Below are 19,311 nucleotides of genomic sequence, written 5' to 3'. Positions count from 1 at the left end.
TGATTTCCCCTTCCTTCAAACGCCCATAGCGTTGTATTCCTGGCTGAGATATACCCTGGCAGCTAAGAGTTAAAAAGGAAAGGAAGGCTGCTGCACAGGAAACACAGTAAACGACAGGCAGTGTTTGGCTACTTGACAGGGCAGAGGATCTGTTACGTCGTTCCACCTGAACCCTTTAAACATCTTCAAGAGAAAACATTCTGGAAGACATATTAAGAGCAGGAGAGAGGAGACATAGGGCCTCATTACGACCCAGGCGGTAAGTTACCGCCTGGGCCGTGACTTTACCACCATGGCGTAAACTACGTTTACGCCATGGTGGTTGGCGGACTTACCGCCCCATTCCGACCTAGGCGGGGCGGTAAGTCCCCAATCCCCATTTACCCTTCCCCATTCCCATTTTTGCCCCATAGGGCATAATGGGAGTGGGGAAGGCGTTAATTACGCCACCGCAAATTACGGTGGCGTAATTAACTCCATGGTCCCTTAGCGCCATGGATTTTAACACCTGCTAAAAGCAGGTGTTAAGTCCGCCATGGCGCTAAGGGACCTCGTAATTGGCGGTAAGGGGTCGGCGCAGCTAACGCTGGCGTTAACCCCTTACCGCCAGGGTCGTAATGAGGCCCATAGCATGCAAAGAGTCTGGGAATAGACGGGAATGGTTTGGATGGCAGGGAAGATATGATGTGACCTTTCCATACTTGAACCAGATGACAAAGGAATGAGGCCAAAATAAATTATTTGATGAGATGGTGGAAACTCAAAAGGAGCGGGAAACGGCAGGCCTCATTGGATGGTGAGTGGGGCAGATTTCAAGTGATCTTAATCCACTTGCAATTACTGATCAACTATTCAATAAAAGGTTAAAGGCAGTTTAAGAGGGGGATGTATTGGCACGGCAAGCAAAAAGAGTAGAATACAGTTGGCCAGTTGGTCAGTTATAGGCAGCTGAAGCAATAAGTGGTTAAGTGACCTTAGCCCTCTAACTCTCTCTTTAAGAAAGCTATTCATATTATATTATGACAATGACCTAGAACTTATCACATACATATCTGGTCATTTAAACCTTAGTGTAATACCTGACAGTGTAAAAGAACAATATCCACCTGTCCCTTACAAGACATAAAAGGCGGAGCACCACCTGTCTAGATACTTGTTGTCTCTTTGGCCTCAACGCCTCCAATTGTTTCAGAAATTCTTGAACAGTAGTTATCAAGCACAAATAAAGCCCAAAAAAATGGGATCGCAGATGGCTAATATGTTCTGGTGAGTGACCATCAGTCACTCTTGCCACTTGTGACTAACATTAAAAAACAGCTATGTTATTGATATATATCGGGGGTCACTCCATTCCCCACTTTCATTAAAATGTCAATACAGTCAACACAGTCATGCAATGGAATGGTGTCTATCTGCCGGTTTCTGCTTTATACACATGTCCACTGCTTTCCTCTAGACTCTATATCGATATGAATTTAATGACATTGTAGTGGGGCCTGTCTGTTAGTAGAACCTATTGTAATAATTGCTGCTATCCGTAAAATAAGTCAAAAAGGTGTGTAAAGAGACATGAAATGTTCTCAAATTACATATGCAAATCTATTCTGCAAACGTGTCCACCTTATTTTTCTGTATCTGTGGGCCTGTGTCTACAGGCTCTGTAGGATTAATTAACAAAATGGAGGCAAACGTGTCAAACGTTTTTTGTAAATGTACTCAGATTACAAGGATAATGCACATCATTATCACAAAGAAATTCACAATTAAGCTAAATCACACACTATATCATACAATGAATACAAGACATAGCAATTGAGAACATGTTTTGGAACAAACTTGTTCACCAAGTAAGCACCGGACCCATTGTAAATATGAACGACCTTTAGCTAATGAAATATATATAAAAAAACGTTAGTTGAAACACAATTTTCATAACATGACAATGAAGCTTACCGGAAACACTGAGCCCAAACCCAACCCTGAGGGAGAAGTGGACCAAGGAGAAGCATTAGCAAAGAGAGCTATACTGAGGACAAGGCACGGGGAGAAGATAGACCAGCAGGGGTGGGAGGGTATGGAGCAGTTGGTGGGAGAAAGAGAACAACAGATGGTGGAAGGAGGAGGAGAGCGGATGAAGGGAGGTGGAGGATGGGGAGAACCCATAGTTAGAGAAAAAGAGGAAACCCCCAGCTTGGAAACAAAGAAAATCACACAGGATCAAGTGGGGACCAGGAGGAGGAGGAGGAAAGACCTAGCAAGAGTACAACTATTGATAAATGGAAGGTATGTGGCGTTGTACATTGCTAATGTCAGGCGGTAGCGCTAAAGCCACTATCAGCAGTGTCCAATCCCATGGTAAGAGGAACAAGCACATGACAGGGAAAAGTGGGCAGCCAGGACCAGTGCAGGCTTTGCAAAGCAGGCCCAGGGATTGATTTAGGGTCGCGGGTAAGGGAGGAGATAAGACTTTCAATCCTGTCCTCCCTCTGTGGAAACTGCAACCAATATTCCAATATGCCTTTTCCTGTCCATGGATGTCAAACTACAAATGCTATTAGACCTTGTGACTGACACCCAATGATGGATACAGGACCTGGTGGTGACAACCTCACCTTTGTACCTAGAGGGTTGACCAGATGAACCCTGTAAAGAATCAGGTGTCCAAGAGTCTGCGATTGCTGGGGAGTTACACCACAATCCTAATGTACTGGTAGTATTTTCTGCATTTGTGGTCGGATTGATAAGCCTGGGGTGGAAATACTTTGATTAACCTTGAGTTACCAGAGCTATGGGTGAGCTATCCCTTTGATGTGTGTCAAGTTTGAAACGTGGTTACAGTCATATCTGTGCCTGGACCCAGTGTGCTTACCACATGCTAACATAGCAACAGGTAGATGTATAATTGTTCCTGCCTAACCTTTCTTAGTCCAAGTATTTACTATGATTTTCTATCCTAAATATCCGTGGACATTATCTTTATTAAAACATTTGTTTTATAGCAACTAGAAATTCATTTGACACTGGTTCTGTTATGTGTGGCCAGGAGTATAAAGAGAAGCAGTGTGTTCTAGTATTTTTCCAATCTTAAACTGTGCTGAAGTAGTTTATGTTAGGTGCCATTTAAGAGTGTCCCTAATTTGGGCACTTTTGGTTGAAAGAAATCACACAGTATCAGCAGTGGCATGTTCAAACAGCTCTTATTAGTCACTTGTTACAAGGGGGGAGGGGGGACATACTCAACATCTTGAACTTCAATTTAATCATCCATAATATAGCTATTATCATCAACATCAAACAATACAAGAGAGGAAGCGGTTATGTGTTAAGTGTGCCAGGATGAGTAACATTCGGCTCCTCAAACATAGGAGATTGACTGTAGACATGCTCTGCTCTACTGCAGAGAGCTGCAACTAGAGTCATAAATTACAGCACCCCCTTGTTTTTTTCACACATCAACTCCCCCTGCAGAACTTGTATTATAAGCATGTGCATGATTGGAGAGAGGAATACAAAAATGTCACTTGTTCCAGACTTGGACCACAGTACAGCAGAGCTTTGGGTTGATTCAGTGAAGTGTCTTGAGTCAAGTTTATATAACCAGTGATATCAGTCCAACCGCTAACCACCACATTGTTGTTTGATTGCTTGGGGGTGCTTGTAGGCAAGGTTGATATGCTACGTGTGGTTCATAGCGGGCAAAGCATGGTCAGATGTACAATGTGTGCATCCCAGAAATTACAGCAACCATTATTATTGTCCACCATTCGGCATGCCAATGCCTTCCTTTCTGTCTACCACATTTGGGTGATGAAGACACACAATTGGTGGTATTTTCCCACACGTCCAAGACAAACCTGTGAGAGAGGGTTCCCAAAGTAGTCATCACTTTTGATGTCTCTGCTTGACTATCGTCCACAACCAGTCATGCATTTTGTTCCATTCGGCCAACGTTCTGAGAACCAAATTAAAGTGTGTGTGTGTGAGCTAGTGTGCACTATGATGTAAGTTGTATGAGTGCATGTTCAACCAAGGAGCCTGTAGTAAAATGTACAATATGTGTATGTACGGTGTTCAGCCAAAATCATGCAAAATCCTAGAGGCCCTGTTCTAGATTATGTTTCTGTATAATTGAGATAACCCTCGCAAGTGTATTTCTGAGTGTCGCCATGACAAATAAAATGACAATACCAAAACTACTATTACTAGTAATAACACTCATTGGTCAAGGGTGCAGGTCCTGTTTTGCAGTTTATATAGATAATTAGTCAGATTGAGCTCTTTGCCTCAAGCACTACACACAGTAAACAACATCCTACCAGGAAAAACACATTTGGAGCACGCAGGGCTAGCTGCAGCTACTCACCCCACTGTTCTATCTAACCCACTGGCTGGAAAGACTAGGAAGAACCTACACCGTTTGAAATGAGATGTGAAAACACTATGGTGATCCAGAAAAGAGCTCTATTGAGAAATTTAGCAAACTAAACTGGATTAAAGTTGCAGTGTTGGGAACCACACACATGTGCATTCAATCTGGCATATACACATGCAACAAAAATAAACTCTTGCAAACACACACACACACACACACACACATTGCTACGTTAGCATGCATATCTTCTACAGAGTGTGATGTTAACCAAAGTATTGTCCCTTCTCTTCCCAGAACAATTTGAATCCCTACATTTAGCCTTCTCTCCAAACTTGGATGAGTATAACCCAGATATTCCAGAGTGGAGACGAGACATCAGCAAAGTCATCAAGAAAGCACTTTTGGAAGTAAGTGGATAAGTGCACTACTTATTCTATCGATGACTCTATTGATTCATAATTAAATGCTGCCAGGTGGAAATTTTTGATTAGTAGTTGTATTTTAAGTAGCTTGAACATCCGCCTGGAGGGACACCTTGGCTTAGCAGAAGAAACTGTCCATGAGTGCTAGTGATCTTACAGGTAGTCTATGATTGTAAAAGCAGCTATGCCTTCAAATGTTTTTTTCGAAAGTTCACTGGTTATGTTCAATTCATAAGTGGACCATGATATTATGTTATTTTAATGGGAATTATAAAACACACTGCTTCCATTTTCATGGTCTCCAGGCACTCTGGCAGATTTAAAAATAAGAGGAAACGATGGGTATATTAATATATTCATTTGTATTTGTATTTTATTTATTTGTATAGCGCGCCTAGCCCAAAGGCATCTGGGCGCATATCTTAGGTTACAGTGACATAACAAACATCAAGAACAATAGAACACAAAGATTGGAGGAGAGGGAGAGTGAATGAGTGTGTTTGCAGGTGTGATGTTTTTTTTTTTTCCTCTGAAGAAAAATCACTGTTTGTTGAGTTCTTTCTAGGTGATAAGGGTTGGTGGGAATGCAGCTTCTTGAGTCCTTACGGGTGACCTTGTCTGCCCATAATGTGGGGGTGTGTTGATCATTGTCCTTTTGTTGGAATTATTGGTAGAGATGTGGAGTTGTTCTATTTGTTGTCAGTGGGGTTGTGCAGTGAAAATGCTCCATGAAGGTGGTGTAGTTGAGGGTTCTGTTTGATTAATTCATTAGCGGCAGCTACAGCAAATATGTTCCCAACTGTCCTTGGCAGAGGAGAAAGAGACGAAGCACAGGGCAGGGACAATGTGAACGCCAGCTCAGTTACCCCATGGGTCAGTCATGGTGGCCTGGACTGGTGGAGTTAGGAAGATTTACTACACCGTCTACCTTACGGCGGCCATTGAGTCACAGTCATCCGATGCTGGGAGACTTATTTTGATATTAAAAAAATATGAGAGTTTGAGTCTACACTTTTCAGCGACTGCAGCCACAAGCACGACAATAGAGAAGCATGCTTTAACATTGCCAACGTCAGTGGGAACGATGGGATTGATTGCCCCAATCCAGATGGGTGTTTAATCAGCTCTCCACAATGTGACTTTACCGATTTTGTTTGCTCTGTAAAATGATGACCAAGCAGGTTTTTAGGACAGTTACAGTTGAATACGTGAAAATCATTTGGCCCCCAATGGGGAAGAATCATCACTCTAGCCAAGAAAAGATGACTCCGAAGATTGACGAATTCAGAGATGAATAGAAATTGTATTATTTAGCATAACTAAACAAAATTGAAATTTGGGTTAGAGTTGTAAAGTTGAACAGTGGTTTCTGTTAAACAGTTAGCCCCTGGTGAATTTCCTGATAATATCATGATCAATGTTAATAGGAAAGAAACATGTTGGGTTTTAGTTTGTTTTACAAACTTGTATGAATGGTGTGTGAGATGAGTACTGTTTTAGATAATCAACTCAGTTGTGGTTTTTTGCACAACACTAGACACTTGATTGTACGTTTTGAGAACTTAATATCTGTTTTCCTCTACTGTGAAAACTTTAAGAATTGAACCGATGCAAAATAATGCATTAATATGTTTTTTAACCACTATGTGATAACAATAAAATATGCGCAGAGATTGATTTATCTCTCTAGTCTGCTAATGTAAAGAGAATTTTCCTCTATTAACAGGCGGTGTTGCTACAAGCGCTTTGTTGTTTGGTAGTTAAAGGTGATGAACCTAACTGAGGGATCACTTGTTGTTCCCTCAAGCCTCTTGCGGTTGGTGCTTGAATTTATGAAGCCTGATATCAAAATTATATAGTTAATTTATACAGACAAAATCTAGGTTTATGGGTGCCGCCATGTATATCTCTATGTACCAGGCAGAATGATTTAAAGGAGATCATGCTTGCCACAACATAGCCAGCACAAGTATCATAATACAGGGAAACATGATCACATTTCAAAGCTCAAGTTAAGGTTTGATGCTGAATTTTGCACACATTGCAAACAAACCATTAAGGTGGTCATCAGACGAAGACAGATGCTGTCCCCACAATCAAAGTCCAGAGTAAACAAAAAGATGAACAGCTACAATGTTATAATTATAGGGAAATCAGAGGTAGAAGTTACTTGAGTCTAGAGAGATTGAACCAAGCATGACATGACCTGCTACCCAAAACAGAGGGCCCAGGAGGGACTTCACATACCTGATTAAATCACCAGAAGTGGCATAGCAAAGGTTGGCATGCATGTAAAGCAAAAGGTTCATACTGAGAACAAATCTGTTAGCATGGACTGTTTTTTGAGGAGAATGAGTTTAGCGCAACAGAAGGCAAATGCATTGGGCCTCATTATGTGTCCAGTGTTAACCCTGCTGGTGCTATCGGCTGGGTAGTTCACAAAAAGACGGTTACTCGGGGGAACAATTCTACATTGGGTTTGGTTGCCCCTTTTATTGCGTTAAATTTCAGGAGTCCTATTCAAAGGGCGCTGGATGATGAGTATGTGCTGAAACAAGGGGGGAGACAAAACACCCATTGCGTCTTAGATTGCTACGAGAATGAAAGAATGTCTCGTCGTGATGTCATACATATCTGGTGACTGGCATGAAAAGAGTTTCAGAGATGTTGGGATTTCCTGTGTTACTCTTTATTTACCCAAACAAACTGGAGGTATATTTCATGCGGGTGATTGTCTCCATAAAAAATGTTAAAAATAACAAGTGGTAAGAGTCATCACTTAGATAGTTATTTTTTAGAAGCTAAGAAATGCTGTCTATACACTTGAGGTGCTGAAAAAACCCCATCTGTGGCTGGGTTGTGATCTTTTAGTCTTGGGATCCTTCCTCTTTCTTCAGAAGGTATCTTGTGAAGGTGTGGAGAAGCCACACCTGTCAGGTCGACCGGTTTCGATGGTTAAAAAGTGTTGTAAACCATCTTCTTCAGGACACAGAAGTGATTTAAAGGGTGACCTAATCAAAATCCGCCCTCGGGTGTAGGGCAGTTTGTATGCGCCAACGGCAGGCTCATCCGTAGAATCCTGCAGAGGGGACAAAAAAAGGAGAAGGGTGGGGGGAAAGAATATAGTGAAGTGCAATCATCAGAGATCTCTTCTGACAATATAGTGTCATACATAGTTTCATGTCATGCTGGGTCCAGTCTATATAGTTATTATTACTCCATGTATTTGCTCATTGCATAGAAGAGCATAGCCCCATCTTTGGGGGGCAAAGATATGCCGATAGAACCCTGAATTCCCAGTAGGGAGGGGTGGGTGGTGTGGTGCCAGCTGGATCTAGGCAAAGACTGTCGGTGTTTGGAAGGTGCCGGCAGTGCTCTTATAGCACCTCTCATCGAAGAAGGAGAAGCAGAAGGGTACGTTAGTTCCAAGGAAGCTGACTTCTTGACACCTAAACATCAAAGGACACCGGTCCTATATGCCTTACCCAAAATACACAAAGGCACTTTTCCAACTCCAGGTCGTCCGATTGTTTCAGGAATACAATCCATCTTGGAACCATTAAGCCAATACGTAGACTTCTTCATTAAAGACGAAATTCCAAAAATGAAATCATATATAAAGGATTCCACAGCCATGCTGGTCCTTTTAGCGTCTCTGCCCCTCAATCCTGAACAAGACTGGTTGATCACTATTGACATAGAAGCCTCATATACAAACATCCCGCAACAGGAGACTCTGGAAATGTTAAAAATCCTTTTAGATTCAGGAATCAATCTTCATGGTATACCATCGAACTTCATATTGGCATTGGCAGAGATAGCATTAACAAAGAACTTCTTTCTGTTTAATGATTCATTCTTTCAACAAATCACTGGCACAGCAATGGGAGCAACATTCGCACCAAGTCTGGCAAATCTTTATGTTGACTTTTTTGAAAACAGGTACATCTATCCGGCCACCAACCCTTTTCAAGACAAACTTCTTATCTGGCGTCGCTACATAGACGACATTTTCATCATCTTTAGAGGGACGGAGGAGGATGTCATGGCCTTCTATGACTGGATCAATAGACAGAATCTACATCTCCAGTTCACAATGGAGAAGAACAGAGTACAGACGCATTTTCTCGATCTATCCATTGAAGCATCTGATGGAGGATTGATTTCAAAAGTGTATCGCAAAGAAACAGACAAGAATGCCTTACTAGCATATTCCAGCTATCATCCGCAATCTTTGAAAAACAATCTTCCTTTTGGACAATTCCTAAGATATAGGCGCTTATGTAGCAGAACAGATGAATATACTTATCAAGCCAAAACTCTCAAGAACCAATTGATACAACGGGGGTATCCTAAAAAGATTATACGAGATACCTATAAAAGGGCTAAACACATCCCTCGTTCATGTACTCTTGAGCAACATCATAAGCCATCAGAAGCAGGACATGCCATTACAGCAGTATTCAGTTACTCTCCTGTTATTAATAAACTCAAGAGAGGGATCAAATCTTTATGGCCAATATTGAACACAGGCACCTCAGATATGACACTGCCACGTTTTGCGCTAAAAAGGAGACGGAACTTGAGAGACTCTCTTGTAAATACAATCCGTCCAGAGACTTCTACAGCCAGGACTATGCAAAATGTCCTGTGGAACCAAACACAACCAGTGGGACACAGCCCTTGTGGACAATGCTCTATGTGTGCCCAAACTGTTCGCAGTACTACGATTGATATTGGCTGGACTACCCCATGGGTTCAGAAACATTTTACAAACTGCAACACTAAAGGGGTGATATACATGATCACATGCTCATGCCAGTTAAGGTACATTGGTATGACAATTCGGGAAGCGAAGAAAAGAATGATTGAACACAAATCATGTATTAGGACCAAAAAAATGACAGCACCAATGGTCCCTCACTTCATGGCAGAGGGCCATACACCAGAGTCATTCCAATGGACCATCCTTGAGAAGATAAAACGACCAAAGAGGGGAGGCAACTATCATGCTATGTTGTTCAAACAAGAACAGAAGTGGATCTTTCGCCTGAATACATGCAACCGAGGTCTAAACGAAGCCATGCAATGGCAAGAACTTGCAGTATTGCAACTGTAAATGTACCTCTATTTGAGTATAACATCTATACACCCGAACACCTGTGATCTAAATTGTACATACCCCTGGGTTTCATTAGGAATGTTTCAAATTCTTCCTTAATGAAAGATATAGTTCAATATACAGGATGTATACACATGTCTGTAATTGTTGTCAATACCTGTGGTTTGTTTTCTTGTTCTCTTTCCTTCCCTCCCCTTCCTTCCCCCCTCCCCTCCTCTTCCCCCCCTTTTTTCTAAACCGAACACTGTGCACAGCTCTATTATAAACGCACGACCGGGGTGGAGACCCACCTTCATTGGAGAGGTTTATTTTGCCGTTCAACGTGCAGACCAGTTAGGATCGGGCCCCCCGGTTTACTTATTATGCCCAGTAGCCCTCCTTTTCTTTTTTTTTTTTTTTTTTTTTTTTTACTTTCTTGCCCGTACTTTTAGGCTGCGCAACACAGCGATGTCCATCTATCCTTGACAGGGCACTTTCGGCCTTTTTCAGCCATTAGGCACCACATAATCCGATTATATGGTTCGTTTACTTATTTGTATAACTGGGCACGTTTTTGTAGGATCACGTGATTTGCGCACACCTTTGACCACGCCCGTGGACACTGTGTGTGGCTCACAGTGACGCGTGCGCGGCCCCCGGCGTTGACAGCTGCAACTTCCAGTCCAGCGCCTGTACATCACGCCCGATCACGTGTTTTTTCTTAAATACTGGGCACGCCTTCGCAGGATCATGTGACCTGGGCACACCCTGGACCACACCCACAGACATTATATGGGGCCAATGATGACGCACGCACGGCCCTCGGCGTCGTTAGGTGTGACCCCTAGTCTGGCGCATTTATACCACGCCCCCAGGTAGATCACGGAAGCGGTTTACACTCCCTCCGATTTACCGAGACGTTGAGTACCGCGCCAGCAGATAGCATTTTTGCTATTTGATACCCGGTAAGCAATTTTACGTTTCTTTCCTTTTCTTCCATGTCCCCTCCAGAGGTCGTTCCTTTTCTGTTTCACTTGGACACGTTTACCCAGCTGCCGGAGTAACGCACCACGGCAGTCTGTTCATGCTTGGTGACACGTTGCTGGGGAACGTGTGACCATAGACAGTACCTGTTTTGCTAATCAGGCCACTGCCGGCACCTTCCAAACACCGACAGTCTTTGCCTAGATCCAGCTGGCACCACACCACCCACCCCTCCCTACTGGGAATTCAGGGTTCTATCGGCATATCTTTGCCCCCCAAAGATGGGGCTATGCTCTTCTATGCAATGAGCAAATACATGGAGTAATAATAACTATATAGACTGGACCCAGCATGACATGAAACTATGTATGACACTATATTGTCAGAAGAGATCTCTGATGATTGCACTTCACTATATTCTTTCCCCCCACCCTTCTCCTTTTTTTGTCCCCTCTGCAGGATTCTACGGATGAGCCTGCCGTTGGCGCATACAAACTGCCCTACACCCGAGGGCGGATTTTGATTAGGTCACCCTTTAAATCACTTCTGTGTCCTGAAGAAGATGGTTTACAACACTTTTTAACCATCGAAACCGGTCGACCTGACAGGTGTGGCTTCTCCACACCTTCACAAGATACCTTCTGAAGAAAGAGGAAGGATCCCAAGACTAAAAGATCACAACCCAGCCACAGATGGGGTTTTTTCAGCACCTCAAGTGTATAAACAGCATTTCTTAGCTTCTAAAAAATAACTATCTAAGTGATGACTCTTACCACTTGTTATTTTTAACATTTTTTATGGAGACAATCACCCGCATGAAATATACCTCCAGTTTGTAGAGTCATGTGGGACTCCATGGGAGTGGGGGACATGGGAGCACCGTCACTGTTAGCAACGGGGCCAGTGCTCCCGTGATGAGTCTGCCTAGCGTGGCCTCTGTGCCCGACAGGGTCAGAACTGTCGGGCACAGCGGCCAAGGCAGGCAGGCACAGAGTTTGCTGATCCGGAAACAAGGGTGCCAGTGTTCTAACCGGCACCCTTGTTTCCAGACCGGCAAACTCCTAATGAGGCCCATTGTCTTTGGTTAGGTTTGACACATATCAGATACCCACATATAGCAACAGGGAAGTAGCATGATATGTATTATTGTTGCGGTTGCAAGGGTTATATATAGGGAAGTATTATAGGCCCTGTGTTTAGTTGATGTATCCAAAGTTATGTTCTTTTGTGAGGTGCGCGGAAAGAGCTGAACCAGGTGGAAGATGGCATCAGAAAGTTACTGTGGTGGAAGCAAGGTCAGTGCATTAACATGGCAGAAGTGTCACCATAGTTGATGTTAAGTCCTAGTACACAATGAATAGGATAAAACGCTGGCCCAGGTGTGGAGCTGCGGCTCTGTTTAGCTTAGTCTCAAAAACGAATCCCTTTTCCGTTCCTCAGGAAAGCAGCCGAGGTCAGAGACACCCACTGTGCACAGGAAGACGCTACTTATATCCAGCTGCAGTACCTGAACATGGTGGGAACGGAATGTGTACTGCGGGGTGAGCAGGGAGGGATGTGCTCTTTGAAGGACATGAGGTTCTGACATAAGGTTTTGTGTTGCTAATGGGCAAGGAGAATATTGACAGCACTTCTGCACTAACCCAAGAGTTGTCAACACATTTGAATTAAAAGCACATGTATAAACGACATCCAATAACCCCCAACAGCCTCACTGAAGCCAAGACCCACAGTACTTGTATGGATGACACTGCATATGACACAGCCACTGTCTCACATCCCCCTTAAATAATTCTAATCTGCATGGAACCAACATAGACAAAATCATGGTGCCTAGCACTCAGCAAAATAATCCATTGGGAGGGAGGCACACCACCTTCCATGACCAGCTCTCCAAATTCCAAAAGAAATCTCATGGATGAGGAGAGGGACATACAGACCCAGAATGAGCTCCTGCAGTGTGCCAACTCCCACTTCACTCTTGTCTCCCTTGGAATGCCTCCCATTTTTGCTAACCACTAAGGTGAAGAGGGGCCACCAAAGGGAATGGTGTGCAATTGCAATCGCTGAACTGGCAGCTATAAAGAAGCTTCTTCAGCTTATTCTTGCAGACCACAGGAAAGGAGCTGCAGGGACGGTGCATAAACATACAACCCCTTGTGGGTGGGACCAGACTGATATGCAAAAGGATATTTCTCCTCTGTGATTTCACCTGTGTGAAGGGTGCAGTGAGCTGAAACACTGTTATAGAACCTCCCGAGTAGAGGAAATTCCATTGAACAGGTTATTTGAACCATGTTCATTCTCAGTAGAGGGGATGCCGCACCCTTGCATGATTTATTAATGGGCCAATATGTTCAAACAACCAATCCCATACCTGGATTCTATAGTGATGATGTATTGGGCCAAATGTCTGAGGGAATGGGTTTAGATAAGTTCTGGCCAATCAGTTCAGGAACTATTAGTGGGATATTAGAATCTTCTATAGGTTGCATCCAAAGAGGGTGGTGGGATAACATTGTAACCTATGTATTCAGATTTTGCGGTATTGCATTATATAAACGGTAACTTCTTCTGAAGTGACACGCTCCATATCAATTCAAATCTATAGGACCGTCTGAGACCTTTTTGCATGCAATAAACCCCCTTTTCCCTTGCAAGGAAGTTCAGTGATTATTTGGCCTCTAGATTATTTTTACTGTTTGGGTTTTGGGCTGCCTTTCTCGTTCCAAATTGGACACATCAACTTGATCCCTGACTCTTCCCGAGGTTGGGGTGTTCCAGCCACGCATCCTGGGGTGCGGAGCCCATCTGCAGTGACCAGTCCCCTGAGCTTGAGCTGAAGAGATTTGTAGGAACTGTGTTGTCAGAAGGCCTGCCTTCTCCTTGGTATGGGGCGCAGTTCCCAGATTGTACAGGCCGTTGATGGGATCCCATAACGCAGGTGCTCGGGAGAACGCATAGATGTAAGTGCACCTTTGCAGGAGACAACAACAAGAGGAGAGTGTGTGGGGAGTAGGTTGATTGTTGATCCACATTGTACAGGCCGTTGATGGGGTCCCATAATGCAGGTGCTCGGGAGAACGCATAGATGTAAGTGCACCTTTGCAGGAGCAAAGAACAAGAGGAGAGTGTGTGGGGAGTAGGTTGATTGTGGATGTGTGGCTTGTAAAAGACTATGTGGCAATATATAATATTTGTATATATATATATATATATATAGATGTGGCCAGTGGGATCTGCTCAATCGAAGAGGAAAGATTACGTCACAATAATACAGAGTAAGAAAAAGAGAAGAGAGAGGAAACTGGTTCGCCTCCATTGTGGAGGAAAGGCAGCGCCACAAGTGAAATATTGGTGGGGTCTAGTATACGGAGGACCTAGGATTCCTCCTCTCGGGAAAAGAAAGTGTGAGGAGGTAAATTCCTGCTTCCTGATGCAGGAGGTTAGAGGAAGGGGCCAAACCATTGCAGCGTTCTGCGGTGTGTTCCATGACATTTGGCTTCCAACTACTATTCCCTGAACTGTGGATTCTGTCTACAGTTTTTGTCAAGAAGGAGGTTCTTTCGCTTTGTTGGGAAGCAGAAGAGCCTTTCCCACTCCCCTAGGCACTTTAGAGTGAGGCGAGTCCCATAGACAGACATGCGATGTACAAGGGAATAGAACGCTTTGCTTAGAAACCCGGCACAAACACAATATTGCAGAAATGATAAATGCATAAACTTAGTGGACGCATATAAAGAGACACCATTTTATAGTTAGGGTAGACACTTTCAGTCCTGAATTGCTGAGCGGTAAACGTAGTCCCGGCGGAGAAACCTGAACAGGCCAAAACACTGAGGGCAGATGAAGCTGCGCTGCCAATTCCCATAGAAACTTCCCCTTGCTCCTTAACTGTTACAAATACTTGTTATTCCAGAGAGGAATGTGCCCTGCAAGGCCATGAAACAGCACCAGGCTCCTTGTGGCATACATTCATCACAGCAGACCTCCAACCCCCACCCAGCCCACAAGGAGAAATGGCATCCACCCGTGACCCAGTCCAAGAACCCTTACATTTTGTGATGGTGGATGACCTAAGACCACAACCCATAAAGCCAATGGTAATAAAAGATCTAAAAGAACATGACCATTTTACCTTATTCCTTAAATATACCCTTTGGACCACAAAGTACAGGGATAAATAAATTATAGTTCAAAACATAGATGGAAGCCTTGGGTGCGCAGAGTGTGATATGAAACGAGCAAAGATTGTGTGGGTCAACATGATCGTGTCCCCCCGTGTGCTAGTTCCAAAGATTCCCAGGTGCGTGCCATAATGATGTAGTAACATTATCTTGCAAAAGTAACTCTGTAATAGCAACATGTGAAGCACCTGACCTTCAGTCCCTGGAGAGATGAGCCCAGCCGACCCCACGTGGAAGAAGACGGATGGGTGAGACTGGAACTAATAGCAGCCTAGCATCCCCTATGGAGTATGCCCATGTATAGGGTCTCACCAACCAGCCATGCAGATCTTTACAATATGGAAATGACACAGTGATGCCTTATAAGCTTTTGTGTGTATCACTTGAAACCAGAACGTTCTTGAGAATCACAGTTCTTTGCTTGCACCCTTACTTTTTTTACGATTAAAACTTGTTATCCTTGCAAAAAATATGTTGGCATTTTTTCCCTAGTGGGTTGTATTATTTCTGGTGTGAGCGTACAGGGGTGTACCTTTTATTGGTAACCCCGACATGCTCCCAGTGCCCCCCATACCTGCAGAGGTATCCAGCGACCAGCCCCAAAAATGCATACTTCCCATTGGCCATGCAGGAGCCCTCTTTGCAGAATCCTGCCTGCTCTTTGGAGCGGGTGCGGCCGCAAGGAGAGGTGCAGGCCCGTGTTAGAAACCCCGTGAACGGAGCAGTTCGATGAACGCACGCACATAAGTAAAACCTTGCAAGGGATAACAGGTAGGGGACAGACTTATGGGGAAGTGTGAACAGTCTGAACACGTGGAGATTGACATTGGGAGCATATCATGCCTGTGGTTTGTTCTGTTTTTTGGTTTGATTAAGAGAATAATAAGGAGAGGAAAATGTGAATATAGGGAGCCCCCGCGAGCGAGGGAGGTAGGTGGTTCCACAAATGTTTAATGAAAAAGAAAAGAGCAAATACATATGAAATCCATATAATTAGAGCGCTCTGGCATAGTAGCCATTATTTTAGCTTGGTATTTTAGTTTGTTTTATTTGTGCATCTTTTGGTGTAGGGAGGAGGCCCAGGAGGGGCGCTGTGTGGTTTGCATGAATGTCAACAAAGAGGGACGGGGGTAAATTGAACTGTGTCTTTGTCTTTGACTACATCTGCATAACTGTGTGGCGCATCAGCACAGGCGTAGCACTACTAGCAGGCACAGGGGAGACGCGACCATTGCAGAGGACCCCCATAGAAACATATGCAAGGCTCTGCAGTGGCACTGCAACAGGATCAAGAAGTATCACAACCAGTGGGTGAATGAGACTAGGGGAGACGGCTAGAACACATGTCCATCTTATTGACAGTGAAGTACAAAGGGTAACAATTACAGAACAGAAGGGAAATATTGAACATCTCAAAGATTTTGGAGGATACAGAGGAGCAATGGGAAAGAAGGGGCGTTCGACAATAGTAATAGTGCAGGCCCAAGCAAAGATAGGAAGTCCTCGACAGGAAACAAGGGAAATTTGTCCTATAGCCGCTTGTCACGCAGCAGGACACACAAACCCAACGTACATGTCCACTGTTTCAAATGTATCAACACCAGCAACAGCACCACCGCCCCCATATGTCGCCCCTCCAGCTGTCGCAGCACACGCAGATGTTAGCCCAAGAGACCTATAAATAGCACTGGCATTGACAAAACAGAACTAGTCAGACTGCGGGTGGCATGCGACATAACAAAAACAGACTCCAAAGTGCAATATGGGATGGATGAATGGAAGTCAGGAGATTTTTTATTCAGTATAGGCAATGCACCCATAAAAACCATACACATAGAGCATGACAGCAACGTGAATAGCTTGGATAATGAGAATGGAGCATCATTTAACAAGATCAGAACAAAATTTTGGGATGCGCTGCAGCAAGCATTGCAAGACCTGCCAGATTTGCAGTCCATCATGCAATGTAGAAAGGGCGTTGATGAAGACGCCTCACAATTCATTCTCAAGGTCCAAGAGATGTGCCCTTTTTCAATTTATAGTAAAACAAGGCCTGTCACAAAAAGTGCAAAAGGCACTCAACAAAATTGTGGGGGTCAAGGCGAAGGGCTGGCCTGAAATTCAAAGCTTTATAGTGCATTGTTGTGGGAGCATAAAAGAGCGCAAGAAAGAATCAAAGGTGACAGGCAGAGGAAGTGATTCTGGTGGCTTTGGGACTGGCATCAACACAGGTAGAGGATGGAGGATATACCCATGGCTTTACACATGCCAGAATAACCGCAGTATTGGCTGAACGAGGACAAGGACCGTAGGATGGAAACCCACATTTCTCTAGGCCACAGTGGCAATGAGGACAGCAGCGAGGATGAGGTGGGTTCAGAGGATCAAGGGGGTGTTTGGGGGAATTGGACCCAGAGGACAAGGGATGGGGCAATGTTGTAACTGTGGGAAGTGGGGGCACTTCTCAGGGGAGTGCAAGAGTAGACAAGATATGGGATATAGCTATGGCCAGCAGAACTATGGCCCACCATGTGATGCTGGAAATGCATTGGAGGGACAGGGCCTCCATATCCTTGTCATGTAGTCCATTTATCGTATGTGTTCTGTGTTATTGTCTGCACAGCAGTTGATGTGGGACTTCTGGCAGTGCAGCTCTTCTACTTTTTTGGCTTGGTGAACAGACCCTTGGGATACCCTTTTGGCACCCATGGGTGGGGGTACAACCCTGTACCCCTAGTGTATGTTTTTGGGCATCTGTGTGTGTCCCACAGAGCAGGGTATATGGGCTGGTGGCAGCTCCATGTTGAATTTGACAGGTGCTCTGAGTAACCTCCATTTTAGAATACCCAGACCCTGCCATTGGAATCAGTTGATTCCTGATAAAAGACAAGATGGCCCCTGTGACCTCTTGCTTTCTATCGCCTGTTACCTTGTTTTCCCAAAGTCCTGGGAAGCCCTGGCTCTGTCCCTTCACTTGACTGGCTGTTTGGTGGAACTTCCATATATGGAATTGTGGGTAAGTGCAGACCAGACTGGCTGGAGCCTTCCCAATTACTGTATGTTTTGGGTACACCCTTAGGGTGGGACCTGGGTGAATGGTGTGTGTGTCCAATATGCATTTCATGTTATGGGTGTCTGGTGTCTGGTATGTGACACAAAGACTGAGACAGCCCTGGCTGAAACTGGTATGAATGGCTGGGTACTTGTCCCAATCCACATTCCTTGTTGTGTGTTTCCAGATGGAGAAGAATGGCCTGAATGCACTCTGAGCCTGATTGGCTGCCTGCCTGCCTAAATGCCCTTTTGAATGATTGGTTGCCTGGCCCAGCAGAGTGAATGAGGGACCAAACAGTATATCTCAGGACCACTCACTAATGGAAATTGTTCAGAAGCTGAGGTCGAAACGTGATGCTTACTCTCGAAGCTGGGCAGGAAGAAGAAGGTTAACTGCTATTTCCCTTTGACGTAATCTGAAAGCTGCTGTACCTTCAAAAAACGGATCCAAGAGAGGACCTGGCTAGAAGACCTCTTCTCAAGCTACGAGGCACCATCGTGCACCAGATAACCTTCACCAGTGCTCCTTGGAAGTCAGCCTTTGAAAGACTGTCAACCGGAGATGGGGGCCGCAGAGGAAACTGAAGAGAAGCGCCGGACATTCCGTCCACCATCATCGACCAGGGTTCGGAGGACCGTCATAACTGCTGGAGGCACTTTGAAGCCATGTTTCCCAGAACCGATGACAGCTTGATGCCGTGCCACCAACGACCAGAGCCACAACACTCCATTACCTAAGAACAATTTGAATCAAGGACTCCCTTGCCCATCAACGTCGACCACGTTGTCCCGCCGGAGAAAGTCAAGGTCGCTGATGAACCGAGGAGAATCCGCCGCTGGGTTTCCCACCACCCGAAGACCACAAAGATGCTGACGACCCGATGCCCTTGCTGGGCCAAAGTTCTTAATTGACTCTTTGCGGCAACAAATTAACATTGTTGAGGTGCACCGCATGCCTCATCTTCGCAGGATGTTCATGACCGACCATCGACAAGCACCGCAGCTGCTGCCTCAATGTCGTTGTTCAAACTTTTCTTTGAAGGGATCTCGATGATCCATGGCTCCTGCCTTAAAGGGAGTTCACTCAAGAAGGATCCATTGACGACACAATGTCAAACTGTGCTAAATCAGGTACATTGTGGTGGCAGAACTTTATAGAAGGAAATAAGACTCTGTTAAAGCAATATATGT

General features: G+C 44.5%; 1 protein-coding gene across 5 annotated transcripts in view; it reads left to right on the top strand.

Annotated features, from left to right (window-relative positions):
• The window catches only part of LOC138473193 (VPS10 domain-containing receptor SorCS1-like), a 3,088,785-nt gene that overhangs the window by 2,798,856 nt on the left and 270,618 nt on the right, over positions 1–19,311 (top strand). For all 5 annotated transcript variants that reach the window (XM_069611754.1, XM_069611755.1, XM_069611758.1 and 2 more), the window contains exon 22: positions 4,667–4,779. In XM_069611754.1, coding sequence (XP_069467855.1) covers positions 4,667–4,779 — 113 coding nt within the window. The remainder of the gene's footprint in view (positions 1–4,666; positions 4,780–19,311) is intronic.

The sequence above is a fragment of the Ambystoma mexicanum genome, chromosome 8, assembly GCF_040938575.1.
Source record: "Ambystoma mexicanum isolate Mex_15411 chromosome 8, UKY_AmexF1_1, whole genome shotgun sequence".
NCBI classification, from domain to species: domain Eukaryota; kingdom Metazoa; phylum Chordata; class Amphibia; order Caudata; family Ambystomatidae; genus Ambystoma; species Ambystoma mexicanum.
The sequence above is the reverse complement of the archived record's forward strand: the minus strand, read 5'-3'. Positions and strand labels throughout refer to the sequence as shown.